At 57.6% G+C, this 27,976-nt stretch overlaps 1 protein-coding gene across 1 annotated transcript; it reads left to right on the top strand.

Annotated features, from left to right (window-relative positions):
- The first annotated feature begins 2,409 nt into the window (after positions 1-2,409).
- Positions 2,410-27,544, top strand: LOC118255614 (heparan sulfate glucosamine 3-O-sulfotransferase 3B1-like). Its single transcript, XM_035561943.2, has 2 exons — positions 2,410-2,825; positions 26,814-27,544. The coding sequence occupies exons 1-2, from the start codon at positions 2,410-2,412 to the stop codon at positions 27,430-27,432; spliced, it is 1,035 nt and encodes a 344-aa protein (XP_035417836.1). The 3' UTR covers positions 27,433-27,544.
- Positions 27,545-27,976: the final 432 nt, after the last annotated feature.

The following is a 27,976-nucleotide window of genomic DNA, read 5'->3' as shown; positions in this document are numbered from 1 at the left end:
CGTGATTTAGTGATGGACTCGGTAGGTCAGGCTGGTGGTTGGACGTGATGCTCTTGAAGGTCTTTCCCAGCCTAGGTGGTTCTGGGGTTCTGTGAATCCCAGCCTGGCCGAGGGCCTGCAGGAGAACTGGAGCCCCCAGAGGAGGGACGAGCAATCAGAGCTGTGCAGCTGTGAGCGCTCGGGGCCATGCCCCGCCGTGGGAAGGCCGGGCTGCGTCCTCCTCAGCCAGCCGAGACACTAAAGGAACCGAGGGAAATGTGGATTGACAGGTATAATCCCAAACTGCATTATCTTGTCTTATGGCTCTCTTTTGTGTCTGTACAGTAGAGAGACCTCTGAACCCACGTCTTTAGTCTAGCAATTAAACTTAGTATTTTGTCATTAAATCTTGTTTAGGGATAAAGGCGACTCTGATTAACATTCTTGTGTGAAAGCCCCGGGGGACGGCCCAGGCACGGGGTGTCTCGGCCAGGCTGCTGGAGCCAGGGTGCTCCCCACGTGGGTCGGGGGCCTGCCGCGCCGGGACGGGGAGAAGTCTCATGCCCTGAGATCCCAGCCATGGTCTCTGAACTGAAATCCCCTTAAATCTCCTTTTCTTTGTAGTTTACAGCACTAGGTGAGGTGGAGACCACAGCTCCGTGGGAGCACATCACCCAGCCCTGAGACACAGCCACTGAGCAAAAACATCACAAAGGGCTTCTGAGCTTGATGAGGAGCTGAAAAGTAGAAGTATGTTATTCTGATCAGTGCGCTGGATAGGATAATCCACAGCGGGCAGGATAATCCACAGGCGGGTCCCTCTGTGGTGCTGTTTCAGCCCGTGCCAGATTACCAGTGGGTGCCACCGGACTGGGGCAGGGCAGCAGGAAAGGGTGACCTTTTCCCCATCCACAGCAGGGCTTGGGGGCTCTGCTACTTGGGGTCTGCGTGGTCAGAGTGGAAGGAACAGCGCTCGGGAGGCTGAGGATCCCCTGCTGCAGGGCTGGAGACGTGGCGGAGGCAGGGTGCAGACCCCAGCACCCAAAGGGGCTTTTGTTTTGGGGCCTGGGAGCCAGCAGAGCGAGCTGAGGACAGGACCTGAGCATCACAGGTACAAAGCTTGCACGTGAAGCTGCTCCTCCTTCTGGAAAGGGGAGACTATGGGTTTGGAGACCCCTGTAATACTGCCTCAGGCTGAGATGAGGGCACTGCCTTGGGGGACAAGGCGGCACGGAGACACCGAGGTCTCTGTTGGTCTCCGTGCTGTACCCCAGCTGATACCTGCCGTTACTCACGCCTCCTCTCGGCTTTTCTGTGGGAGCTCTCAGGAAAGCTGGGAAATGTGCTATTTCGGGGAAGGTGTTTCAGACAGCACCTGTATCGGAAAGGGCCTCGAGAGATCCAAAGCCTGAAACTGAATTTGGCCAGAGAGAAGGCGTGAATTTGGCTAGGAACAAGGTGCTGGGGGAACCGAAATAAACCAGGGAGCGATGTGCGGAGCTGGGAGGCTCCGCGGCCCGGCTCGTGTGTGCGGTGCGAAGCTGCGGTCCCGGTGGAGAAGCGGCGGGGCTCGGCAGCGTGGGGCCGGATCGGGGCATGGGAACCGATCCCTCGCAGCCCTGCGAGTCTATGGAGGCTTTCCCCGCGGCACGGCGGCGTTATCTGTGGATTTACGCGCGTTATCCCCGCGGCACAGCAGCCCGCGCGTCCTCCCGCAGGGGCCGCGGGCGGTTACAGCGCCGGTGCCGTTACGGGCGTTGGGAAACGCCCGCCCCGGGGGAGCGGCGCGAGGCCGGTGCGGGCTGACGCGGCGGGAGGGCTGCGCGCGAGCCCCGCTGGGACCCACGGCCACGTCTGGCGTTCGCCGGGCGCTCCCCGGGTCCGTGACGGGGACGGGGGAAGGGAAGGGACCGGGACCGGCGGGGCCTCGCCCGTCGCGACAGCGTGTCAGCGTGTCGCCCTGTCGCCGTGCCGCCCCGCGTCCCCGTCCCCGCTCCGCACCCGCGGCCGCTCCTGAGGCAGCCCCGGGCGCGGCTCCCCTCAGCGCGCCGCAGCCAATCAGCGCCTCGCCTCCCCCCCCTCTCCCTCCCCTCACTCCGCCCCTTCCCTCTCATTGGCCGCTCCTCCCAGCGGCCGGGCCGGAGAAGCGGCGGAGCGCGGCGCCGATTGGCCGCGCCCGCCGCCCGTCACCCGCCTCCCCTGCCCCCCCCCCGCCCCTCCGCCTTGGCTCCGCGCTGCCCGCGGCGGCGCCGCCGAGAGCGGGGCCGGGGCCGGGGCCGGGCGGGGGGCGCCGAGGGGGCGGGCGGCGGCCGCGGGGCCGTGCTGAGGCCGGGCCGGGCCGGGCCGAGCCGAGCCGAGCCGAGCCGAGCCGGGCGGCCCCGAGCCGAGCCGAGCCGCCCCAGCCATGCAGCCGTGCGCGGCCGCGGGCACATGGGGCAGCCCCTGAAGCGGCGCCTCGACGTGCCCGGCGCGGTGCCCTCGGTGCTGCGGCGGCGGCTGCTGCTGCTGGGCGCCATGCTCGGCCTCTGGCTCTGCCTCTTCTACTCGTGCGGCGGCTCCTGCGCCGGGCTGGCGGCTCCCGGGGGCTCCCCGGCGCCGCGGGGTCCGTCGGGGGGCGGCCTGCCCCCCCCGCCCCCCCCGGGGCTGCCCGAGGCCGCCCGCCCCATCTCCAGCCTCGCCGACGGCACCGGCAGCAAGCGGCTGCCGCAGGCCGTCATCATCGGCGTGAAGAAGGGGGGGACGCGGGCGCTGCTGGAGTTCCTGCGGGTGCACCCCGACGTGCGCGCCGTCGGCGCCGAGCCCCATTTCTTCGACCGCAACTACGAGCGGGGCCTCGCCTGGTACAGGTACGGCACGGCCCGGGGGGGGGCGGGGGGACGGGGCGCCCCCTCCTCTGCCCTTTTATTCCCCCCCACAGCGATGTTCCGCCGCAGGCACTCCCCCTCTCCCCCCCCCCCACCTCCAAGAAAAACCCCGAAATCCGAAAAAAAAGACCCAAATCCCGCGCTCGGCCCCGCGCGAAGCCCGCTTTCCCCGTTACCCTCGGCGGCCGCCGCAGCGGTGCGGAGTTCGCGCTCGGCAGCGCGCATTTAATCTTAAAATAATACATAAATACTATTTTCTTTTCTTCCCCGCCGCTCGTCTCGCTGAGCTCCCGGGCCTTTATTTTTTATGATTTTCGTTATTTATCTGCCGGCGCCTCTGTTTCCCGCACCCTCGGAGCGCTGCCGGGGCGGGACCCTCGGGGGGGGGCAAGTTCATAGAGGGGACGGGAGAAGGGGCCGGGGAAGCGGCCGGCAGCGTGCGAGGCGTTAAAAGCATTATTAAAAGCATAAAAAGCATTGAAAAGAAAGCTCAAAAATCGCGGCACCGCTTCCCGCAGATGCCCCCGTGCGGGAGCCCGCAGGGTGCGGGGGGGATGCGCAGCCCCGACGGCAGCTCCTTCCCGTATCCCCTAGGCGCCTCCGTGCTTTAATTCGGCTTTAATTCGGCTTTAATTCGGCCTCTGCTGGCTGTGTGCAGGGGGCAGCGACCCAAACCTTGTGCCCGGGAGGCAGCCGGGCGGTGCTGAGCCCCAGCGCCCCGGTAGCGGGGAGGGGAGCTGCCACCCTCCGAGGTTTTGCGGCGGGTTTTGGACGGTGCCAGCCCTCGGCTCGTGGTCGAGGGGGTGCAGGTTGGGATCTGGCCGGGCAGGAGGCGTTTCTGGGAGCGCTTTCGTTTTAGGAAACCGTAGGATTTGGGTGGAGGATGCGGCGGGTCGTCCCGGAGCAGCTGAGGGGAAATCTTGGTGCGTTTTGGTAAAAAAAAATAAATATATATTTCCCTGCAAAAATGTTTCTTTGGGGTTTTGAAAGGAGGGCTTGTATGTTGCAGAGCTGAGGAGCTGTCAGGATTTATTAGCGAAATGGTGTTGTAGGTGTTGAACTCTGTTTTTAATTAGACACCTAAATTAGACCGTAAAATGGTTGATTAATCTTTTACAAGAAGGAGGTGGAAGGGGAGAAGGGGGGAATAATGCTTATGATCGCATCAATCTGTTATCCCAGGCGCAGCAGCCGCCAGTCCCGGTTCGGAGGACACCCCTCGCGCTTACGTTCGGAGAAGCTGCCATCGAAGTTGCCCTTAACTTCTTAAACCGCTCCTCGGGCTGAGCTGCCCCGATCGGAGCAGCACGGGCCCTATTTCCCCAGCCCCAGGGCTGAGCAGAGGCTCTGCGGAGGGCTGCTCTCCCCAGAACCTGGCCGCTCTTCAGGTCCGAGCCCCCGGTGCCCACCCGGCAGCGCCGTCCGCCTGCCTGCGGCACCGGGATCGGGGAGCGAGGGAGGCTAAATAAATGTCCTAGCGCCCGACACACGGGGGGGAGGAATTTGCCCAAATCAACGGACGAGTGCTTGCGTTATTTGTAGCTTTGCTATGAATTAGACGCAGGAGTTTGTTTCTCTGAATTTCAGCGTTAGAAATCGGGTGCTGCCTAGCCCCAAACTCCTCCTGACTCCAGTGAATCGGCTTCTCAGCGCTCCTCGAGAGCACGCCGATTTCCACGAGCCCCAGCGAGGCTTTTATTTATTATCTTAATGTCAAAACGGAGAAGCGTTTGCGTTTGCTTGTTAATGGCCCAATAAAATCCGATTAAAAAAATGCTGTAAAATATCTGCCGTGCCAGTAGCTGTGCACCGAGCTGGGCGAGCCTCGTCCCCGTTTTTCAGATGCTTTTGCACAAATTGGCTCGGCTGAACTTTGGACCTGGGGCAGTGTGAGTGCCCGGTTGTTGCAGTTTAACCCCATTGCCTGGCTTTGAAAAGACGAAGATGCAAGTTTTGACCCACGCCTCATGGAAAGGAGATTTTATTCCATGGGCTTCTGGCTAAATCTGGTCAGATCTGCTAGGAGGCTTTCTTGGGTTGATTTTTTTTTTTTTGCCTCTTAAAAAAGTTGTTGCTGCCATGCAACGGCGTATCCCAAAGGAAAGTTTCTGCAGATTTATGAGAGACAGAATCATCTCAAATTTGCTTGTTGGGCTTGATGAAAGCTGGTGTTCGGGGGTATTTGTGACTACCCATAGCGATGTAAGTACTGTGCCGTGCTAAAGCTTTCACGTACAGTAAGTAACTTTTGAAGGAGGGACTGCAGACTTTTTTTCTTGCTCCATTTGCCGCTAAGTGGAGGAGTTTAAAGTAGAATTTGTTTTTCCCTGTTTGTGTGGAAGGCAAAACAGCATCGAGGGGTGCTGACCGCTGTTCCTAAAAAGCAAAGGGAGAAGAAGGAAAAATTAAATAGATTTTCTATAGCGAGTTAGCTGGGAATCCAATGGAAACGACCTCGGTCCGCACGTTGCGGGGTTGCCCCCCCGGTAATGAATGCAGCATGTTAACTGCTTGGAGTGAAAATATTTACCATGACAGAGGAGAAAGGGATCCAGCCCCTACTGCAAACTAATTGTAAGTAGTGCCGGGGATTTGGGGCACTAACGAAGTTTCCCTGCGCAGCAGTGAGGCTGCGGCAGCTCAGCCGCGTGTGTGCCCGTCTGCGCGGACGAGCGGCCCCTGACAGCCCCGAGGAAGCTGCTGGAGGGGCTGGGGGGGGGATTTGCTTCTCCCCAGCCTGGGAAATAAGTCGTTCGGCTTTTCTTTTGATTTCCTCCCGTTTCGCGCAGTAGTGATGCGCTTTTAATACAGTCGGGACATGAAAGCCTTTTGTCCTGTAATTAACGTGAGGGGGGAAAAAAAAAACAAACATGGTGTCATTAGGGTTACGTGTTTAGGATTTTTTTTTTTCCTTTATTTCTCACTTCGGGCCCGGTGGGCTGTGGCACCAAGTCCTGCCGCGGCTGAGCGTTCCCAGCCCCGCTCCCCCTCGCTGATTTATCGACGAGTCTGCGCCCTCCGCCAGGACCCCCGGGCACGCCGGCTCTGGGTCAGTCGCGGCGCTGGCCCTGGCTCCGCCGGCTGCGGGGCGCAGACTGCTTTCTCTTTTTTTCTTTTTTTTTTCCTTTTTTTTCGTTCCTTCTCTGTGCCGAAACGCATGGCTGGGTAGGGTCAGCAGGATCAGGTCCGGCTGTGAGCAGTGAGCAGCTTCAGGCGTGCGTTTCTTACGCTCCCCAGCCACCTAAATAAGCAGAGGGGACCTTAAAGTGCAAAGCGCTGCTTCGTGGCAATTGTTGAAGTAGGGGAAAACGTCCTTATTTGTTGTTCTTTGGGGGGGGTTGTTTTTGTATTTGTTTTTTTTTTGTTTGTTTGTTTTTTTTTTTTTTTTCCCCCCCCAGGAGCCTCCTTTCTGCCCCGAGGTGGGGCTGAGCAATGCATTGCTGGGAGCGGAGGAAGGATAAGGCAGCTGATGGCTAGGAGGGGTGAAAGCTCTGCTGAACCAAGGGTAAATCTTGAGAGAGGCAGAATTTTACCCCAGTGTTTGGCCGTTGTCTGTAAATCCCGAATTCACGGTGGCAGCAAGTTGAACACCCATGTCTTGCTTGCCACCACGAGCACACCACCCTGCGTGCCTCCTGTCCCACCACAGCCCGGTGTTTGCAAGCTCCCCACGTTATTTCCACGGGGCGTCCCGCGCCTCCTTGGCCCCAGGAAGCTCGGGAACGGGCCCGCTTCTCCCAGGGGAGCTCCGTGTTAAAGCCCCCGTGGCTGATTGAGGACCTGTTCCTCCAGCGCGCTCCCAGGAGCTGCCTGGGGTTGGAACCAGTGCGTCCCAAGGGACAGTTGTGCTCTCCAGGGTGGCTTTGCCAAGCAGTGTCCCACTGAGCTTTTATCTACTTGATGTAAAAATATATCATAGAAAAAGCAAACGATTGACTGTGCCTTGTGCCGTGCTGACTTTTCGTGGTCCCCCTTGACCCACGCCCAGGAGCGGGGCCGGCTGTGCCCCCTCGGCCGCTCCCACCACCATCGCCTTTGGTCGCCGGGCCAAGTTCGGAAGCAAACGGCCCCAAAAAGAAGGGCTGGGCTGCTATAATCAGTCAGCAAGGCCCTTGTGTTTGCATGGGCTCATTCCTCCAGATCTGAGGAGGGTTGAGTTGTTCAAACAGATGGCGAAGATTATTCGTGTTGCTGGGGTTTCAGCGCGCCGCTCCGTTTCAAGCATGTTGCCCGATATGACGCACGTGACAAGTTCTTCCCAGCACGACGCTGGGGGGGACGACATTGTCTGCCGTGATCGGGTTTCACGGCCTCACCTGTTGAGCTGCTGAACTTTTCAACGTTGGCCATGCGTTGGGGGCGACTTATTTGGCTGGTGGATCTGCTTGGCTAATCGTGTTAGCACAGCGCCGTGCCGGGGAGCGCTCTGCTCCTTCTTGGCGTGAGAATGGTGGGAAGAAAAACCCACGGGCTGGGCTCCGGCTTTGGGATTTTTAAATTATTTTTTTTTCTTGTTAAAGTGGGCAGATCTCTGTAACGTGCTGTGCTTTGGATACCTCCGGGCGCTTCCAGTGAAGGCTTTGCTTTTAAAAGCATCCAGCGAGCCCCAGATGCGGTGGCTCTAAAAACTCGACCTAAACTGCCGCTCTTCCGAGCTGTGTTTCAGACCTGCCCAGGTCCTGAACTTGTCTCACCGTCAGGCCTCGCTTGCTAAACTGCTCTGTCTGCCCGAGCCTGGATTCGGTGCTATTAATCCATCCCGAGTGGCAAGAAGCCTAATTAAGTGATCTTTCAGCGCCAGCGTTCACCTCTTCTGCCGGTGTGACCGTGGGTGATCGATGGGTCACGGGGATAATGAATGGGCCGGGGCGCTGCGGGGACACTTCACACGTGGGCTCCAACAACAAACAGCAGGGCTCGTTATTGCAGCGGTGTAATTAGGGGGTCAGGGGCTATCGGCGCTACCTGTTGTCACCACGTGGGCAGTGACCGGAGGGGACGCCTCTTCCTTGGCGGGGAGTGACTAAGTGCTGCGCCGGGTTGGGGCTTGCTGCCGATGAGTGTGCTGGGCTTGCCCACGCCGGTGCAATTTCAGGTCTTTCAGCAGCTGGTGGGGAGTTTCTTAATTAGCTTGTGAGCAACGCCGAGCGCGTCGGAGAGGAGCGCAGCCCGGCGGCTGTCACCAGTGGCGGCCGGGAGGCGACTGAGTCAACGTGGCCCTCGTCTGGGCTAACGTGAAGGGGAGGAGGGCTCCGGTGGGGAAATGCATCGGTGGCGTTGGTGTGGGGCCGGGGGTGATGCTGGTCGCTGTTGGGTTTGCTGCCACGGGGCAGCAAAGGGTCCCTCTGAGCTCCTTCTGCCTGCGGCATGTGATGTGCCGTGGATTTTAGCTCGGTCCTGAAGGTTACAGGAGGGACACAACCTCCGCTGGTGCCACGTTGGCTTCAACCGTTCCCTGGGGTGGCTTCTGCTCTTTGTAACAGCTCTGAGGACCAAGGGGGAGAATACGGGGTCCTGCGGTGTTGTGTGTGCTGTGCTCGTGCTGGGAGGCGGCGAGGGACCTCGAGGTGCAGGGAGCTCTGAGCTGGTCTCCTCGATGGCTGGCGTCCCAAATCTTCTGTCCTGGCCCTGCCAGCACATGGGCTCCTTCAGGAGTTGTGTGGAGAGGCTCAGAGGTTTGGGTGGCTGGGGATTTTGGTGCTGCTGGTGGGAGAGTTTGAGGAAAATAGATGTAAAAGTGCTGGCAAGAAGACCTCACGCTGACTTCGAGTAACTGAATATTTCACTTTGTATTTCTGCTGTTGCGGTGTGTGAGCATGGCGGTGCCCTGTCCCCTTGGCGGGCAGCAGGGGAGGGGAGAACGTGACTTAAAGAAAAATAATGTTGTGTTCTGCTAAATCCTCCTCAGAAGTGCCCTGGAACCGGTCATGTTCAGAATCTGTTTGTTTTTTTCCTCTCCTGCGGAAAAGGGATGGAGATGGGAATGTCCCCGCTGAGGGACACTGATTGAGCACTGCCCTGAAGGGCATCACGGCAGTGGAGCATCTGACCCCAAAATGATTTTGTGGCTGCCGGTCACCCCTGTTCTCCAGGTGACTTTGTACAGCTTGGGGCAATGACGCCCACTCATAAGAGCGGCTCAGGGCCACCCTGTAGATCTCTTGCTGCTAAAATTCACGAGGTCGGGGCTGTAACCCAGCCAGCCAGCTCGGGGGGTGCTGCGGGGGGCTTCTGAAAACCCACCGCAGTGCCCAGCTTGGTGCACAGGAGCTTCTCCTGGGGGCTGGCAGGCCCGTTCCTGCCGGCGTGAGCAGAGAGCGAGGGTTGTGCACGGGATTTTATTTTATGTGCCTGTGCTCAGCCTTACAGGAAGACGTATATATTTTATACATCCCTCGCTGAATGTAAATGTGAGGCCAAATCCTGCGCTGCTGCAGCAGTGGTCCTGCGGCACCGAGCGCAGCTGGAGTGGGAACGCTGATCCTGGTACAAAGTGTGCTTCTCCTGCCTGGATCTGGCTCTAGGGAGGGGGTGGGACCTCAGCCCCGTGCTGGTGGCCTGGGCAGGAGCTGCTGCTCTGCAGGAATTGAGTTTTGAAATTTCCCTGTGTTCGATGCTGTCCAAACAGGATCAGGCCCCCGGCGTGCATCCATGTGATGGCGAATTCAGAAAACATTTCTCCAGCAGCACGCGCGTCCTCTTGGGCAAAATCCATCCCAGTGATTAACTTTGCTAAAGCCCCCAGAAAGCAGCTCTGCGTTCCGGCCCCTCCGAGGCACCGAATCCAAACTTGTCGGAAAACGGGACAGCCGGCGACGCGCCGGTGGAGGCGGAGGAAGTCATTGGAAAAGTGCTGAGAGGTGGTGGGAGGACGACTGAAGGCAGGAAAAGCAGAGCGTGTTGGCACGGCGCTGAGGTTGGGATCGCAGCAGGATTTTTGGGTTCGTCCTGTTGATGTGCAGGGGGCTGAGCCTGGCGCTGCCGCGGTCGGTGCCAAGACCTTCCTGTCACTAGGGGGAGGACAAAACCCCGGCGCTGTGTTCATTAAGTTCCCTGCCTCTTCATCGGGCTATTAAATATTTGTTTAAAAACTGGCACGGCCTGCAGCTCTGGCACGCACGCGGCTTATATGTTAAAGATGTATTAGGCTTGGAAGGAGCGCGGGGGGTGTTGGAGTAAACAGCAGGTATGTCGCAGCCCGTCAGTGCCAGCGGTGTCCCGAGCTGGCTCGTTTGTGAGGCTGGGGGAGCTGCAGGGGCCCCAGCAGCTCCCCCTGCCCCATGTCCCCGTGCCCACAAATTGGAGCCTCACCACTGTCCCCATCCTCTGCACCAGAGCAGCCCAGTGATGGGCATCTGAACATCCCCGAGCATTTGCCCTGGCATCGCCGTGGCTCTGGGTGGGATCACTGTGAGCTGAGCCGTGCAGAAGCCAGGCAGCCGGAGCATCACCCCTGCTCAAGGTGGCTGGGCACGAGGGATCAGCAAAGCCCACCTCCTGCCATCTTCACCAGGGCTGCTCATGAGCTTGCTGCAACTTAACGCAAAGCTTGTAGTAGTTCCTGTTTTTTTAATTCCCTCCTTAGCAGGTCTGGTATCTAACAAGCCCTGGGCTGTCTGCATGGTGTTTTGTAAAGCGGAGGGAGTAGCTAGCAGGGGGTGCTGAGCAGCGAGCGAAGCCTTGGGAGAAGATACGGGCCGTGCCAAAGCAGAAGTGGAATAGCAGGTTAGTGTTTCACGCTGGGTTTGCTGCGAGCCGAGAGGGGCCGGGAGCTGCTGTCTGCTCCGAAGCCTCTTAATTACAGGCTGGCGCGGCGCTGCCCGGCCAGCTCGGCGCGGGGAGGAGCGTCCCGTCCCGGTGTCTCGGCGCACCCCGACGCCTCGGCCACCCGCCCTCGCTGCACCGTGGCTCCCCCCAGAGACGGTTTCAAGGTCAGGCTGCTAAATGCAGTGTAATAATTAATTAAGCTATATATAAACAGCAAGCTCACGCGGTCCTAAAGCAGATTAGGAGCGCGGGAGTTTCCTCTCGCCCGCCTTCCTCCCCGTGGCCGTTTCCTCGCTCGGTTTCTCCGCGGCGAGCCCTGCAGTTGTCACACTCGGCCGGCCCAGCACGGGTCACCAGTTGTGGTGAGCAGCTGCAGGGCTGGGGCTGAGCCGAAAAACCATGGGGGCAGAGCAAAGCCTGCCTGCTCCTGGGCTCCCCGCCTCGCCCAGTTCCCCCATTGATCCCAGTCTTCTTGTGCTGGAGGAAGGAACGTGTGGTATCTCTGCCTTCCCCATCCACGCCCGGTACTGGGAAGGATGCTGGGATTCACCTTCAGCAACAGGCATCGCAGGACTCCTGCATAGCAATAACCCAGCTGCGTAATTTTTTATTTGCCCCTGTGGTGGTGGGAGAAGCGCTCCGTGGAAAGCTGGTTTCCGTGGGGTTTGGAGCATGGAGGTGGATGAGTAAGCCAGGCTGGGTTTCCTGGAAAAGCTACAGCAATCTAAAGTTTGTAACGAGGCATGAAATTGGAGCCAAACAAATGCTTGCGGGGTGATTCCTGCAGAGCTGAGATTTGGACAGTATCAAAACCGATGCTCTTTTTATTTTTAAACCCTTGCATCTATCCAAAATGGGTCAAAACTCATTGCAAACCCCAAAAGTAAACATTTAGGGGTAAGGCTTAGTTCATACTGCAGGTTACTTTTGATGGAGCTGCAGAAACATCCCAGGAAAACTACAAGCTGTATCTCTTCATCAGGCAGAGGCGGTCTGTGCTGTCAGGTGCTGAGACTGTCGGAGAAGAGCAGAGCAGCTTTCAGCACGTGCAGATCAGGCTGGGTTTTGAAGAGCATGAGTACACCACACACATCTACCAAGTCTGATCCTTGGCTTTGTATAGGGGAATCTTTGGAAAAGCCCAGCAGACCCCACAGGCGGCTCCAGGAGTGGGGCGGCAGCATCGCTGCACGCCTTGCTTCCCTTCTGCTGCTGCACCACGGCACCTACTGGTGCATGACCACGTGGACCCGTGTGCTGATGGCCGCCACTGGGGCTGGGGGCCGGTGGGAAAAGGTGCCCGGGGTGATGGGCTCCATGCAAGAGGTTGCATTTGGGTGCTGAGGTTGCCCTTCCCCAGCTCTGTGGCTCTCTGGGACAGAAGTGACTTGTCTCAGTTTGCAGGCACTGGGATGTGTCTACCTCCAGGAGCTGGAGGCAGAGAGAAGAGGCTTTGTGAGGGCTCACAATGGAGTCCCGAATTACTTCAGTCCTGGTCGGAGGGGGCCCGGCTGTCTCTTTGGGAACCCAAGGGTGTAGAGATCAAAGGTGCGAGTGAGTCAATTACAATTCACATTTGGTTCATCCATATGTTTGGGTATTTGAAAGGCTTCAATGGTAACCCATTTTATATCTCTTATGCCCATTGATTTGTTAATCTGACACTCGGTTTCATCTGAATGACAATGGCGCTCATTCAGACTCCTCGGTGTTCAGGGAAAAGTCATTTCACTTGGGTTGTGCTCCAAGGCCTCAGCATACCAGCGCACTGGGCTCTTTGTGCTGAGGGGCTGGCGGACCAGGGGATAATTCAGCCCTGCAGCCGGCTTCAGAAGGAGGTCTCTCGGCAGCGAGGGCCAGGGTTGGTTTGTACATGCATTTCTCCAAGACCTTGCTGTTGGGGTGGACCTGCTACCGGTGGGAACACTGGAGGCAGATGTTGGGTTTTGGCATGGTGATTTTGCTCCACGAGGTTCTTTCTGCTCACCACCATAGCCTCGGACCTGCCCTCGGAGCCGGCAGGGTGCAAAGTGGGCAGGGTTACAAGGCAAGGACCCAAGCTCTCAGCAGGGAGAACCCTCCCAAACACAGCCCGAGCGAGTGTGTTGGACTAGATCAAATTATCGGTATGGCAACGCGCAGTCTCTAATTATGGGAATACCTTTTTAATTAGAAGTAGTGCTTTGCATCTGCTGTACTTGCAGCAGAGCATCTCCACCAGCTGAGTCTGCTCTTTAAAGAGCCCTTGACTGCGTTTGGCTGCCTGCTGGTGACCAATCTCGATCCCACGTAATGACTGGGGCAGGAGGGGCGGCTGCACCCAGACCTGCTCCTTCTTGTTCCCCTAATTGGAGCCTGTCTCCCTCCTCCGCTGGGAATCTCGCTCCTTCCCAGGGCTGTTTGTGTTTCCTTCTGCTCTGCCCTGGGCTCCGCAGCGCCGCTGGGACCCACCTCGTGGCACGGTGGCACCGCTGCCTCCGTTGCCTCCGTGGGCACGTTCCTCTTTCAGCCTGGAATTTAATTTCATTTTTTGTCTCTGGTGTTTGCTGTGGGGTGTAACAGGGGTGAGGAGGCACTGAGGAGGGCCCTACTGGCCTGACTGGAGACGCTGTGGGAGGAGGATCCCACTCTGGACACGTGTTGTCCCTCACAACCTGGTCTGTTTACAACAGATCTTCATTTCCCAGGCCCCGGCTACACCTTAATGGCTGTAATGGCAAATTCATTAATGAATGAGGTGAGGCAGCAATCCCATTTGTGTTCAGATGCATTTAGGGATCAGTGCTGAGAGGATCACCGGTGTGATCCAGGCCTGTTGTTCCAGTGGGTGGCAAATACAGCTCGTCCCGAGGTGGGCCGCGCGGACCAGGCCCGTGGCCAGATGGCCGCCGGTTGTGGTCACGTTGATGCCGCCCGCCGTGTGCCCGGTGCATGTGTCACCTTCTTTAGCAAGGAACATCTGCTCGGGCTGGGATGGAGGCAGGAGACCTCGGGAAGTGACTCGGGTGGCTCGGTGTGGAGTAAGTCTAAACCAATTTAGGGTTCCTGAAGGACTCAATGGGCTGGTGAGGGCTACGAGCGGCCAGCTGGAGCCGTGGGGCCTGCGCCGCGCTGTCCCCATCTGCTGCAAGGTAGAAATGCTTGGTTTAGCAGCAGGTCTAAGCCTTCTACGTGAGGACGTCAAAGCGTGTTAGAAATGTGAGTTTTTGCTGTACAGCAGGGAGCAGGAGAGCTGGGCCGTGTGAGTGTGGGGTGTGCTTGCTTGGTTGGCACTGCCCCATGCAGCTGCTCCTCCTGAGTTTGTTCATTGCTGCAGTACCACCGGGACGTTAACCTGTCCTCTGACGGTCAGAGGGGGTCCCATTACCTTTGAAGCAGTCCCGTTACCTTTGTCCTGTTACCTTTGAAGCAGTCGTGGGGGATCCCCAGTGCCAGCCACAGGTGGTTCGGGTGCTGCTGAAGAGCCAGGCGGAGGCACACAGCTGGGGGCTGGCAGCAGCTTCCCGGCATCGCTCGGACCATGTTACGAGCACACATCCATACGTGGCTCGTATCAAAAAGGACAGAAAAAAATAACTATTTGAAGGGGTTGATGGTGCAAATGGAAAGCTGGCTGCTTTGTGAACTGTCATTTCCAAGGCCTCTGCTGTTCAGGCAGTGCCGGTCGCTTACCTTTTGCCCAAAGTATCCATTTAGGTGCTGAAGGTGGATTCCTGGAGATGACATGCAGCTTTTTAAAGATCTGCAGCCCTTTAGGTAGATGTGTATCTGTCTACAGGCTGCTCTGAAGCCTGCCCTGGCCTTGCCACCCCGAGAGCTCCATTCCTGCATGCTGCACAGGGGCTGAGCCGCTCCACGGAGGATGCTTTGAGGACTCCCCGTGCTTGGAGGAGAGCTCTGCTGGATGAACAGAGCAGTTCCTCCACTCCCCTCCCTGCTCTGCTGTCCCCACGGTGAGGAAGAGGAGCAGAGCTCACACAGCTGCCACCAGCACCCATCCCTTTCAGGGCTCTTTTCCCACCCCATCCAGCGTGTCCCACACCACGGGCAGACGGATCACTGAGGGTGCCTCCCTCGGGCAGCAAGGGGCTTTATCAGGGGCTTTGCTCCTAATCGCAGGAGGGCTGGGCTTCGTCGGGCCATGTGTGTCGAGGAGGCAAGGAGAGCCCTCCCTGTGCAAATGGGAGGCCGCTCGCACGGGCGCTGAACAAAAGGCGGCATTATCGGTGTGACTTGTTACCTGCCTGTGCAGGCACGCAGATTAGGACATTAATTTAGGTCCTGGGGGAGAAACACAAAAGACCTCTCAGCGGGGCTGTGATTTATGAACGTGGCGAGAGGGGAGCGCGGGTCCTGCCCGTATCTCGCTGCGTTGGTTTTGTTCGGTGGCTTTTGACTTGTGCAGCGTTCAGTTAGGGGGTGGCTCTGCGGTTTGTGGGCTTTAGTTTTTTCCTCTCTGTAGTGAAATCAGAGCAGGTGAAGCGTGGTGCCCTGGCTGTTCCAGGGAGAGGGAAGGTGTGGGAAGGGGAAGGGGTGCAGAAGCATTGGCGTCCCCTGTGCCATAGCTCATCCCTGGGATGCAGTGCTTGAGCTTTGCACATCCCAGTTGGCTGTCAGCCTGCTGTGAGTTGTCTCCTTGTGCTCCTGTCCTGGCTGGAACCTCATGAGATGTTGCTGAGCCCGCAGCCACGATGTCCTAAAGCCATGTGGGAACAGCCACCCACATCCAGCTGCCTTTGGTTGTTGGAGGCTGCTGCAGTGCTTGCTGGTGTGTTCTTGTTCAGCAGGCGCTTGTATTTAGAAAGTGGATTTACAAGCATAAAAATCCATCTCCATGTAAACCCTACAGACTGCCGCCCCAAGATGGACCCACGCAGGTGTTGCCTCTCTTGAACCAAGCTCTTCTTTTCCGGGGAAGCGCTCCCTGTTGCAGCGTGCCTGCAGGAATGCTGCCACGGTGTGTAGGGGCCCTGCAATGCCAGTGGGTTACATGACGTGACCCTTTTCTCCGGCATTAAATACACAAGCCGTGCCTCTTGGGTCCAAAACGAGACGTGCTGTGCTCGCTGGGCTCCCCACCACCAGCATGACGGGTTCCTGGAGAAGGCCTTTAGGGATGAGGCTGGTCGATAACCTCCCATGGGCTTAGGGGGTTATAGGGATGTGGTGGGGATAGGAAATTCCTCCGGGTATCCTAGCAGGGGACAGGAGGCCCCGTGCTGGGGACAAGGCTTGGGGTCTGGCCCCAAGCACATCCCTTTGGGGCGGCCAGGAGGATGCTCTGCTCTGCCAGCCATGGAGGGACGTTGGGCTCTCGTGGTAGTCACCGTGCTGCTTGGGTTGGGCATTGAATTCTTGAAAGACCTGGGGCTTCAGGGGCACCAGCTGAAAGCCAAACTGTGATCCCCCAAATCCTCATGTGCATGGGGCTTAACCCCATAGAGGCTGATCCCTTTGCTGCAGGGACGTGCTTCTCCAGGAACAAGGAGAGGTGCCTGAAGGACAAGTGAGGAGCAGCGCCTGTGGGGCTTCAACGTCTTGGAGAGGATCAGGGCTGTTACTGTGAATGAGGAGAGGAAATGAGTGAGTGGGGGAGCAGCCTGGGGCCGTACAGGGGAGCAGCCTGGGACTATGGGCTCCGTGCTGGGCTGGTGCCCACGCTGCTGAGGGCTGGACACCAGCAGATCTGGCTGCTGCTCCCCTCCATGACACCGGTGGTGGCTGAGCTCGGAGGGCAGCCCAGGCAGCTGCATTGATGTCTGAGGGGCTGCTGCCACGAGGAGACGCCGGCCATCAAACCCACGGCCTCTGTCACCCCGCATCTCCTGGGGGCACGCAGAGCATCTCCCGAGAGCCGCCACTTCCACTGCGGGCTCCACGGAGGGGAGCAGAAGTGCTGGGGTTACCTGCTGGGGAGCTGCTGCTTGCTTCTCTGGGCCAGCCTTGTTTTGGACGGGGACGTTTGGTTCCCGCAGCTCAGCAGGTACTGGTTGCAGCGTCCCGCGGAGGGGGGGATCTCCGCTTCCCAAATAGTCGCGCTCACGAAGCAGCGTCGCGGTACCAGGCTGTGTTAAACCAGCGGTCCCTGCGAGGTGCTCCAAGAGCATCGTTGTGTTGCTGTGAATGCGTAAGTGGATCCACCGAACCTTTGTATCGCAGAAGCTCAGTAAACATAACGCAGCTCAGGGCTGTAAATCTCTGAGGGAAGGGAAGTGGCTGGCCCTTCTGGTTGGCACTGTGTGAGAGCCAGAAGTCGGGCAGGGGCAGCTGGGAGAAGTGCTTACCCAGGGAGTGCGTTGGGAGTGCTGAGTCTCTGCAGATGCCTAAAACTCTGCCTCCTTTTCCTCCCTTATTGCCTAATTTATAGAAGGAAGTGTTACTGCTGCTTTGCACCGAACTCCTGGGCACCGTGAAGGGAACCTTGGCTCATTCCAGACCTGTGCCTGTGCAGCTCTGTTGGGCTGCGGACCTGAGCCCCCCGTGCGCTGGGCGAAGGAGCTGCTGGTGGAGGCAGGGAGGCCTCGTGGTGCCCGAGGAGAGGGAAGGAGGCTGCACGGGTGCAGCTGGAGCACTTGTGCCGGGATAAATTGCGTTTAAACCTTTCGGTGGGGTGTGCCTAGAGGGAACATCACGCAGGAGTAAAATACTTGGCTGGGGGCAGCTGGCCTGCAGTCTGCTGGAATAAAGCCTCCTGTCCCAGTTTGCCAGTTAGCTCAGTCGTGTTTCCTGCTGGGTTTGGGGTTGTTTTTCCCCCTTAAATCACACGTCTCACAGAACTGCCCCCTCCCTGCTCTTCTTTTAAATAAAAACAGTGTTTTCCTTTTTCTTTTTTTTTTTGAAATGGAGACAGATTACTCTAATCTCACATGACTCGAGCAGTGGGCAGCGAAGTCCGGTGCTGCTGTGCAATATTCTGAAGAACTCACCCAGAAACAGCAATTAGCTTTTAATGGGGGCGCCGTGCCCGCCAGGAAGAGGAACCGGAGCTCTTTGTGCCCGGGGCGGCAGCGGGGGGACCTGGTGGCCCTGAAAGGGACCCGGCTTGACCGGGAGGAGTAAGATGCTCATTTCAGCCCCACCCCCTTTCTGCACTCAAAAGCTCTTATTTTCAGAGTAAAGCACTATTGAGGTGTCGGGACAATGGAGACCAAATCCTGCTGGGGGAAGGGAGGTGCTGGCAATTGCATCTTTTGTTGCTTTTACTCCTCTCCCTGCCTATGGCCTTGCCCCTCGAAGAAATGCACATAGATGCTCGCTAGTTGATAATGCAATCACTTTCTTGGGACTTTGCTAATAGGATTATAATTATTACTGGAGATAAAGTGAAGTGAATGGAATATTTACCACTTCATCTTAAATTATTGTAAATCCCTCCAAAGCAGCCCTTTGATATGTAAAGCGCCGCCCCCTTCCCTCAGCGAAGATCATTATTTAGTGGAAGTTCAGAGCTTTTAAGTACGAATGGGGACAGAAAGAGGCTTTGCTGTTTATATAAAGAGCAGAACCTATATAATGAACTGGCGGACTTGATGAATATCTTGCCTGGCTCCAGCAAAGGCGGAGGGAAAGTTCTTGGGGAGCGTTTGTAACCGGGATGCAGGGCTGGGGCACGAGACCGGGTGCTGGTGCACGAAGAGCAAGCTAGGAGCCGGGGCGGGCTGTGCTCCCTGCAAGTCTGTGTGATGGGTGGGAGAGCTGCCAAAGCATAGACAAACCGCTCCAGGGCCGGGAAGGTCCTGAGCTGAATTTGGTGGAGGCAGGAGCACTGCTTGGTGGCAGCCCGAGCCCTCCCGTGGCCAGGGTTCGAGGCCACAGCGGCTTTGTCCCTGGCCAGGAGCTGTCGTGCTGCCCCTGTTCCCTGCGAGTACCTGGGGTGGGCAGCAGCAGCACGTGGGCACCCTGGCCAGCAGGAGGGACCTTCTCCCGTGTGTCCCTCCCAAGGTTTCAGGCTGCTGGTCCCCATCCCCTTGAGCCTTCCTCTCAACGCTGTGGTAGGATGGGCATTTTTTTTTGTGCCCATTGCCAAGGATGGGCATGTCCTCGCCATCCTCAAGGAGTCTTTGTGGCACTTTGGCTCTCCAGTGAGAGCACAAACTGTCCCGGTGCAGACAAGACTGCCGATGCAGTGCTGCCCTAAGTCATTCCCTCCCCTGTAGTCTTCAGCTGTACGGTGCGGTACGCATCGCCCCGTCCCCTCCTCGGGGCTCTGCATGCAGTGGGAAGGACCAGCTGCTGGTGCCCCCTTTTCCCCCTCTCCCCCCAGCATTTAACGGGGTTTTCATCCTCATCAAAGGAATTGAGGTCAGACTCCGTGGCTGGAGCCTGTTCCCAGGCAGTGGTGGACACCGGGACGTGGGGACACCAGCTCTCCATCCCATCGGAGCCCATGGAGGGAGCTTCTCGCTGGGGAGCCTTCACGTGCTTCCTCTCCTCCCCTAATGCCCAGAATCTGCAACAGGTGACGGGGACCTGAGAGATCTGGGGGCAGGGAGCGCGGAGGGTGAGAAAAACACAGCTTTCATGCCCTCGTATTATTTTCCCCTTTCCCTTCTCCTTTATCTCCCCCTTTCTCACCCCTGAAGTTCATTAATTCCCATCATCTGGTTTGTGTAAGCGTCGTGGCGAGTGTTTGACGGAGCTGGATAGAGTTACACCCGTTTCAAAAAGGCCGGGGCTGGTTCGCAGCCGTTCCCTTTTATTGTTGTATAATTTGCCAACCCAAACATCGGGCTCCCCGCTCGAGACAAAGGCGCACATGTTGCTCTCACCGCTGCTAATAAAAAGAGGAGAGGCCGCGTGCTACCGTACCGGTCCTTGGTGCGGCGGCGGGAGGAGAGGGCAGCCCGAGATGGGGAAATCGGGCTGAGAAAAATCAGATGTGGCAAATAATAAACCAGCAAGTGCTCCCGCCCTCGAACAGGCGTTTGCTGTTGCCTCTCCTCTCTTGGTTTATTCCTATCTGTCATCTTCCTCCTTTCCCGGCCGGATCTGCTGGCACCAGCAAGCCGAGTGTCGAAGCCAGCACGCCTCGCTGCCGGTGGCAGGCTCTGTGATGCCATTAAAAAGCTTTATTACTCCTACGTTCTTTCCCCGGGCTTGTCGGGTCCTTGCTTTAGAGCAGTATTTCTGGGACTTGATGATTTTATGGTCGAGCTTTAGGGAAAAGCAGCCATAAAGGCTCAGACTCTCGTGGGGAGGCTCAGCCCTGCCGTTTGTCCCTGCGTGCTCGGGACCGGGCTCTTATCTCGGCGCTGTTCCTATCTTCTGCAAAGCTCAGCCTGGGCTTTAAAGAGCCTCACGATAATCCTGCTCCTTTCGGCTTTTGCTTTCTTGTAACCAGTATAAGGGGGTTTGCTTTCCAGTGATAGCGGAGATAGCGGCGCATAGTTTAAGCTCCACAAAGCCAGCTGAAAGCCAGGGGTAAATACCGGCCGATGGCGTCTGGGTGCTGCGGTACCCCACGGAGGGAGCTGGGGACGGAGCCTTCGAAGCCCTCCCGTGCTGCATCCCCCTGGGACTGGGACGGGAGCAGCTCTGCTGGTGCTGCGCACTGCTGAGAGGGGCAGAATGGGACCGGGACGGGTCCAGCGTGGTGGCCTTGGGACCCGATGCTGGTGATGCTTGGGGTTTTTGCTTCCTAGACCTTTGCTTGCTATCAGGTGCTGACAGGGGGCTGAAGCCAGCGGTGTTAATGCAGCCCTTGCTCCGCTCACCGCTGTGTTTTTCCTGCTTTCTGACGGAGATTGGCACTAACTGAGCATTGTCCTGGCAGGGCGGCTGAAGGCAGAGCTGCTCGCTGCCAGCCCCATCCCTTCCTGCCTGTCTGCAGCTCTGATCGATCTCGCTTGGCCTAAATTTATTTATTTATAGGGGGCAGAGAAGCCGGGGGATACAAAATGGGAATTGCAAGGGGAACGGCAGTGAAGCCTTTCTCAAAAGCATCTTTGGTTTAAGGCAGCAGGCAGATGGACTGAGGCTTTGGGGGTACCCTGAGCTGAGTGGGGCCGGGGACCCAAACAGCCCTGGGGAACAGGGGTGGGATGGGAGAGTGTGCGTGGGCTGCAGAGCATCAGCATGGGAGTCTTCGTCCTGCCTCGTCTTCTATATTTGTTTCTGTAAAGATTTTCTGACCTGGTGCCATCAGGCTTGTTTGCTTTCAGCGTCCCAGGCAACCTGCAAGTTAGAAAAGCGACAAACGCCACGCCAAGTTCATCAGTTGCTCCAAATTGTCTCACCGTGTGTGCTGGGCTGCCTCGGCTGCTCACCTCACCTGGGGGCTAAAAGTCTCCTTCCAGGCTGGGAGAAGAGTTTTTTGTGCTTGCTTTTTCCCTTTCTGTTCACCTTCTTGCCATACACTTTCGGACTAATCCGTGTGGTTTTTCAGACTGCCTGTTGCGAGGATTTGGGGGCACTTTCTCCAGAAACTGTCAGGTTTCCAAATTTTGGTTTTCTGGGAAGAAATGACTTTTTCTTTTCTCGAAACACCCGTCAGGAATTTGGGTAGGACGTGGCCAGAAATAGGCTGGATGCTCTGCATGCGCACCGCTGTGCGGCCAAGCAAATGCTCCTGGATTACAGGGCTGAGCTCGGTGTAAACGTGGCTGGTGTCCAAAATAGTTCGATTTGCTTTTTTTCCCCACCTTTCCTCTATTTTCCTTGCTTCTAAGGCACAGCTGGGAGGGAAAGTCTAAAAATCCTGCACAAAAAGCTGTTCTTGCTATATCTGCCACATGGCTTGTTGCAAACGCTGCCTGGTCTGCCCCGTAGTCTGCAGGGAACTTGTTGGCATCCCGAAATTTTGGTGATCTGCCCTAACTTCAATGATGCTTCTCATGGGTGTAGAATTCCCTGCGCACAGCTAGCCCTCTCCCTTTGCAGTGAGGTTTTGTTGTCCTTGCAGAGGGAAACTGAGGCAGCTCAGGGGGATGGGGGGGGTCTGGGGGTGGGGGCACTTTGAGACCGGAGCGAGCCTTCGCTGCAGCACGGGGCACCCCCACTTGAGCCCCACCGGTGCACGGGGAGCCTTGTACCCCCCCTCTGCCCCCTGCTTTGTTTTGCTGGGGTGCTGTGGGCACTGTTTTGGGGGGGGCAGCTCCTGTGCCAGGGAGGTTTGGGGCAGCGCGGGATGTGGGGACAGTGCTCGCTTCCTCACCAAGCACGGCGTCCACGCGGCTCCCAGAGTGATGCTGTGACAGCGCTGGGTGCCTCCGGTTCCTGGGTAGCACAAAGGACATATCCAGCGCCAAGCCCTCCTCAGGAAGGGAAATTCATAATCCTCTTGGCTGCGGGACTGGTGGCTGGGGGCAGGAGCACCTGGGCGCGCCAGGTCCCTGCTGGGCGGCCTGACGGTGACCTCCGGACGGGCGGGTGGCTGGGGGGGACACCTCTGCCCCCAGGCTGGGCCAGCGCGGCCACACCGCGGGGCTTGGGGCTCCCACAGCCCCCACGGGGATGTTTTCGGGTGGCAGCAGGTGACCGACATCCCTGGGGTCACAAATAGTCATAGCCATGCCGACAGGTAGCAGAGGTGGCTCACTGCAATGCGGGCAGGTGTAGGGGACCGGCCGTCCCTCCCCAGGGTAGGATTCCCGGTTGGGCGATGCTACTGGTCCTGCTGGGCACCAGCATGTCCCCCGCAGTGCTGCTCCCCTCCCCGGGAGGCTGCGGTCTGTCCTGCACGTCCGTCTGTCCTGCCCGCCCGCCTGTCCTACCTGCCGCCCGCGACGCCCCGCCGCTGCTGGCGGAGAGGCGGCCGCAGATTAGCCCGCAGCCCCTCTGCGCAGACAAAAGCTGCCACCAAGGGCATTAGGCTGCGGGATTGGATTACCCCGGGGCCACCTGTCAACCCCACTCTGTAAATTTATCTTGCTCAGAGTCCGGTTTTCACATTAGAGAAGTTTGCACTTAAAAAAATAACCCCCACCCCCCCCCCCACCCTGAGCCCCTCTGAGCCGGGCAGGGTTTATCTTAGCATCCCGTCCTGTTGTGGGCTTCGGAGCTGCGCAGGGCTGGGGATTAGGGCTGTTTGAACGGGGAGAGCCTTTATTGGGTTACCCTAAGTGGTTAACAGGTAAAGTAGGCCAATCCATCTTTAGGCTAAGCCTATCACTGCGCCTACGAAGGGTGCAGGCTTCGCGGGGGAAATACTCGTTAGGGGAAAAGCTTTTCCTCTGTCTCTCTTAGTGTGGTCGTAGCTCGGAGTTCCCTGCCTGGGGGAAGTTCATGGCCGTGATCCCACCGCCTCTCCGTCCTCCCCTGGGAGCCCAGGCGCTGCGTGCAGTGCTCAGGGATGCAGGGGTTTGCTGCTTGGCATCCTGGCGTTCCTCTCCTGCGCCCACAGAGCAGCAGCTCGTCCCTTCCCGAGCGGGGACGCAGGGAGAGGGTTCAAAGGCAGGGCTTCGGCGCTGGGACTCTCTGCTCTGGGGTGTTCTCAAGGCTGAAAGGGCTTAAAAGGCTCAGACAGTTCCCAGTCAATCTGAAATAGGATGATTTGGGTGCACGCGCTGGCTCCAGAGGTTTTTGAATCCCAGATTGCCAGAAGGCAGGAGGATAACAAGGCAGGAGGATAACAAGGCAGCAGGGACCGCGTGCCAAGCTTCTCATGCCGTCTTCATTTTCCACCCTGCTACCCGCTGCAGCTCGTCTCCATCCAGTGCCGTCCCGACCGGTGCTGCAGCTTTGTCTGCGCTCAGGTGGCCGCTTCCCACAGCCCAACTCCCTCCTCGCCTCCCTTTCCTCTCCCGTATGGGCAGCGGCTGCGTCTCAGCACCCTGCCTTGCACCACGAAGCCGCCGGGTCTGTAACGTGTCCGTGAAGCCTCCGTGGAAACCAGGGGCCCCGCAGCGCTCAGGAGCTGCCCCGGGGCGGAATGCACGGGGGTCCTGCACCGTGCTGGGATCTTGCTGAGCCTGCTCCTCTCTCTGTGGCTGCAGCTCCTCCAGCTGTTACGGCTCTGTTTTCCCCTTCCTTTGGCACTGCCCTTGGTGTCTGGCAGCCACAGGAGCAGACGTGTTCCAGGCTGGAGCCTGCTCCTGCTCCCAGCACCGCCTGCACCGGGCGCGTTGTGCCAGAGCTGCAGTGCTCTGCCCGGGCCCATTTGCCCTTCTCCAGGTGTGGCGTGAATGGGAACAAACCCCTCGTGGTGACTTTTCCGCCTGCGTGAGTTCAGAGCAGCAAACCTACCCGCTCCTCCTGTCCCCGAGGCTCTGCTGCCTCTGGCTGCCGGCACGACGGGTGCTGCCTCTGTGGGAGATTTCGGGAGCCCTGGGAAAGCTCCGCGCTGCAGACAGGCCCGTGCAGTGAAACTTCGCCTTCCTGGCTGTGATGCTGTCAGGGGTTCAAACCACGTCCACGGGCCACAGCGTTTGGCTTCGCTCTCTGCTCTCCAGCTGTTGGGCAGCCACGTTTCCAGCAAGGCGGTGGCCAAGGCAGTCCCCAGGACCTTAATGGTGGGCTCTGCCCTGCACCCGTCTGCATGGAGGAAGGAGAGTGCTGGAGGGGCCGGGTTTGATGGATCCTGTTCTCGTTTTGGGGTTGAAGGCCCCGTTTCTATCTCTGCTCCTCTTAGCCCGTGCTGGCTGGAGGGCGGTAGCAGTGTCAGTGTGCTTTGGCTTCTCTCGCCCTGGTGGGTCACCAGCTCTGCATGTGCCATGGAATGTTCACATGTTGTGCACATGCCAGGAATTGAGCTCCTCTCCAAAAACACCACTTCTGGGAGGGCTGGAGATGGACAGAACCGAGTGCGCTCAGCTTGTCGGCAACAAGACACCTTGGTTGGCCTCAAGCACAGATCAGGAGCGGGGCTTCAGGCGCTGGTGGCTCTGCGAGGACACTGCCATGGGGCTGGTGGATGCCTCCTAGACAAGGAGCTGCTCCCTCCTGACTTCCACTTCTGGCTCCTCTGGGTTCCCGAAGCGCTAATTAAGAGTTTCCCAACCAGATCGCCTGACTCCGCACCTCCACCCCCAGCAATTTCCTCCTCTTTCCCAGGGCTCTGGGGCCCAGCCCTACCCATGGCCTCTCTTGTGCAAGGAGAAAAAAACCTAAGCCTTGCGTCATTCCCAGGAGACTGGTAAATGCTGGGTGCAGCAGCCCTGGAGGGGAAGTCGGTCGCGATGTTCGGGGCCTGTACGGTGGACCTGCTGCTGCTAAGGGTGCAGCGTGACCGTCCCGGGCACGTCCTGGGGAGCGCTTGCCTCTCCTGGCAGGTCCCAGGCCCTGAAGGACTTCATGGGTTGACAGCAACCCCTTAAATCAAGCTGGGGAGCGCTCGGTGGCCAACGCAGGATGTACCGCTCAGATTTAATGTGGCCATAAAAAGAGACACGGCTTAAGGAGTAGTCTGTCAAAATCCACGTCAGCCCACGTTAGATTTAAGAGTTGCTCTCTAAGCATTAATGACTGGCACTGTCTGCGAAGGCACGACCAGTTTGCCAAATTCTCCAGAAAGGCAAGGGATCTGTCAGTTTTATTTCGGTCACTGCTTGCCAGCATGTGCCAGCTCCTGGTTTCCAGAAGCTCTCATGCCCCACGAGCCTGGTGGACCGGACACAAGTTGTGTCTGCGTGTGATGTTCCACTTGTGTGCCTTGAAACAGCAGCCCTAGGGGATGCTGCCACCCCTGGGGCCCCTTTGCCTGGGGTCCGCCACCACCTCTCTTGGTCACCCAGGCGGAGCTGGTGTGGGGGTCATCACCCACCAGGGTCCTGTGCACAAGGGGAGTCTGGGCTGCGCAGAGCTCCCCTCCTGCGTGATGCAGGGGACGGAGGGGTGCGTAGTCACCGGGCCCTTGCCGGTAAGGACACTGCATAAAGATAATGCCAGGAGACGAAGCAGAGTACCAGGTGCAACCTACATCAAACAGCAGGTGCATAAACAGCTACTGTCTAAATACCATAGGCACGCAACACTTTATGGTTCAATCAAACCACTCATTCTGGAATTTCCTATTATTTGCCCTCAGATCAGATGGGTCGTATTTTTTCCCCCTTGGCTTCTTATTCAGGGCAACCGCTGGAATCAGCACAGATACCAGCGGCGTTTTGAATCGCAAGGGCCCGCAGTGATCTTTGCTGCAGATGCATAAAAGCCAAGGGGAACAAGCAGCCGCTGTGTGCAGCGCGGCCGAGGGAAACGCTCTTCGAGGCTGGCAGATCACACGCTCACCGGTCACTTCTCTGCGATGGGTGGATGCTTTGAGAACTTAATCAAGTTTTATAGCTTTAATTTTGTGACAGACTCTCCTCTTGCCTTTTTTAACGGTCTCACAGCAAATGAGCCCCATTGGGTATAAAGGGAAAGAACTGGCAGAAGGTCTAAAATATTTAGGCTTGTCCGTGAATGTTAGGAAAAAATGACTCTTTTTGCTTTGAGCCACTTCCGCCGTTTCTGCAAGATCTCCAGTTTTTCCCCGTGTGGTTAATTAGAAATAGCCAGGGCAATGTGGTGGAATTGCTCAAGGATTTGGGCTTCAAGGGTGTTTTGTGAGGGTGCATCCTGCCTGGGAGCTGAGTTTTCCATGCTTGTATGCCGTATTCCAACTAGCTGCAGCCAGCGTGGTGGTGGCGGAGAGAGGTTGTCCTCGCTGGGTGCAGGACTGGGATGTGCTGAAGATGCCACCAGCAGCTCTTGATGCTCCTTCTCGTGCTTCTTAGGGAAAAACTCTGCTGGGTGCAGGGGACCAACGTAGCTGGGTGACAAGCTAGGCATATGCTGGGGACAAATTGCACCCTCTCGCCTGAATTGGGAAAAATACCACATTTGGGATGCTAAGGGAAAGCAGCGTGGATGTGCTTCGGTGAGCTCCTGGCTTCTGCTAAGCCCTTCTTTTCGTTACCGTGGGGAAAATGAGCTCTGGGCCGGGGGCTCTCTGCTGTTGACCTGAGCCACGCGAAATGCTGCCGTGGACTCATCCTGACCAGCTGGGAACTGGCATGGTACATGCAGCCACGTACGTGTGGCCTGACTCATCCAGCCCTGGGAGATTGCTCAGCTGGATTTCTAACAGTAGCCTTTAATAATAATAATCCCTCCCCAGCCTCTAAATCATTGGAAAATGGATTTATCAGTACAAGCTGAATAACCCACGTAGGCATTTTAGGGAGGAAAATTCTTGTGTATCTGTGCTTGAGTATGCATGTTTGTATGTATGCGTATTTTCCCTGCTGTTCCCTGTTGTAACCTGTGCGTCTGTTCTGCTGGCAGGGACCTCATGCCCAGGACCCTGGAGGGGCAGATCACCATGGAGAAGACCCCCAGCTACTTCGTCACCAAGGAGGCCCCGGCCCGCATCTCCTCCATGTCCAAGGGCACGAAGCTCATCGTGGTGGTGCGGGACCCCGTGACCAGAGCCATCTCGGACTACACCCAGACGCTCTCCAAGAAGCCCGATATCCCCACCTTTGAGAGCCTGACCTTCAAAAACAGGACTACGGGCCTGATCGACACCTCGTGGAGCGCCATCCAGATCGGCATCTATGCCAAGCACCTGGAGAACTGGCTCCTCTACTTCCCCATCGGGCAGATCCTCTTTGTCAGCGGGGAGAGGCTGATCAGCGACCCCGCGGGGGAGCTGGGCAGGGTCCAGGACTTTCTGGGCCTCAAGAGGATCATCACCGACAAACACTTCTACTTCAACAAAACCAAGGGCTTCCCCTGCCTGAAGAAGGCGGAGGGCAGCAGCAAACCCCACTGCCTGGGGAAAACGAAAGGCAGGACCCACCCCGACATCGACCAGGAGGTGGTGCAGAGGCTGCGGGACTTCTACCGGCCTTTCAACATGAAGTTCTACCAGATGACGGGGCAGGACTTCGGCTGGGACTGAGGCTGGTGTGGGAAAGTCCCCTGTAATTACTTGCCCAGCACGGTTTGCGTATATAAAGAGATATATATGTATGTAAAATGTACAGAAATCTATTTTATAATAATTTATTTTTAATTCTTAAGCAATTAATTCACTAAGCTGCCTAACCGCACTGGCTAGAATGGTAGCCCGTAACCTGTTTAACATTCCACCCTGTTTAATTCTAATATGTCTCTCCTTTCTTTTTTTTTTCCCATTTTCTCCTCTTTTTGGTTTGGTTTGTAACAGACGGTGCTTCCATTTTTCCTAAAGAATATTTGTATTTAAAAAATCGAAAAAAAAAAAAAAGAAAAAAAAAAGAAAGGGCGGGAGGGGAGGGAAAGCACAAATTTATTTTTGTTACGGGTATCTGGCCTTTATAAACACTTGCTTTCCCTATTCCGGTGTCCCGGTCTCTGCTCCCTCGTCCCGGGTGGGTTCTGTGGGGCGGGTGGGGGGCGGCCGTGCACCTCCCTGCAGCCCGGGTGCCTGCGTGGGGCACCCCAAGCCATACAGCCCCTGCTCG

The sequence above is a fragment of the Cygnus atratus genome, chromosome 18 (genome assembly GCF_013377495.2).
Source record: "Cygnus atratus isolate AKBS03 ecotype Queensland, Australia chromosome 18, CAtr_DNAZoo_HiC_assembly, whole genome shotgun sequence".
In the NCBI taxonomy this organism is placed as follows: domain Eukaryota; kingdom Metazoa; phylum Chordata; class Aves; order Anseriformes; family Anatidae; genus Cygnus; species Cygnus atratus.
Note: the sequence above shows the minus strand (reverse complement) of the source record. Positions and strands in the feature narration are given on the sequence as shown.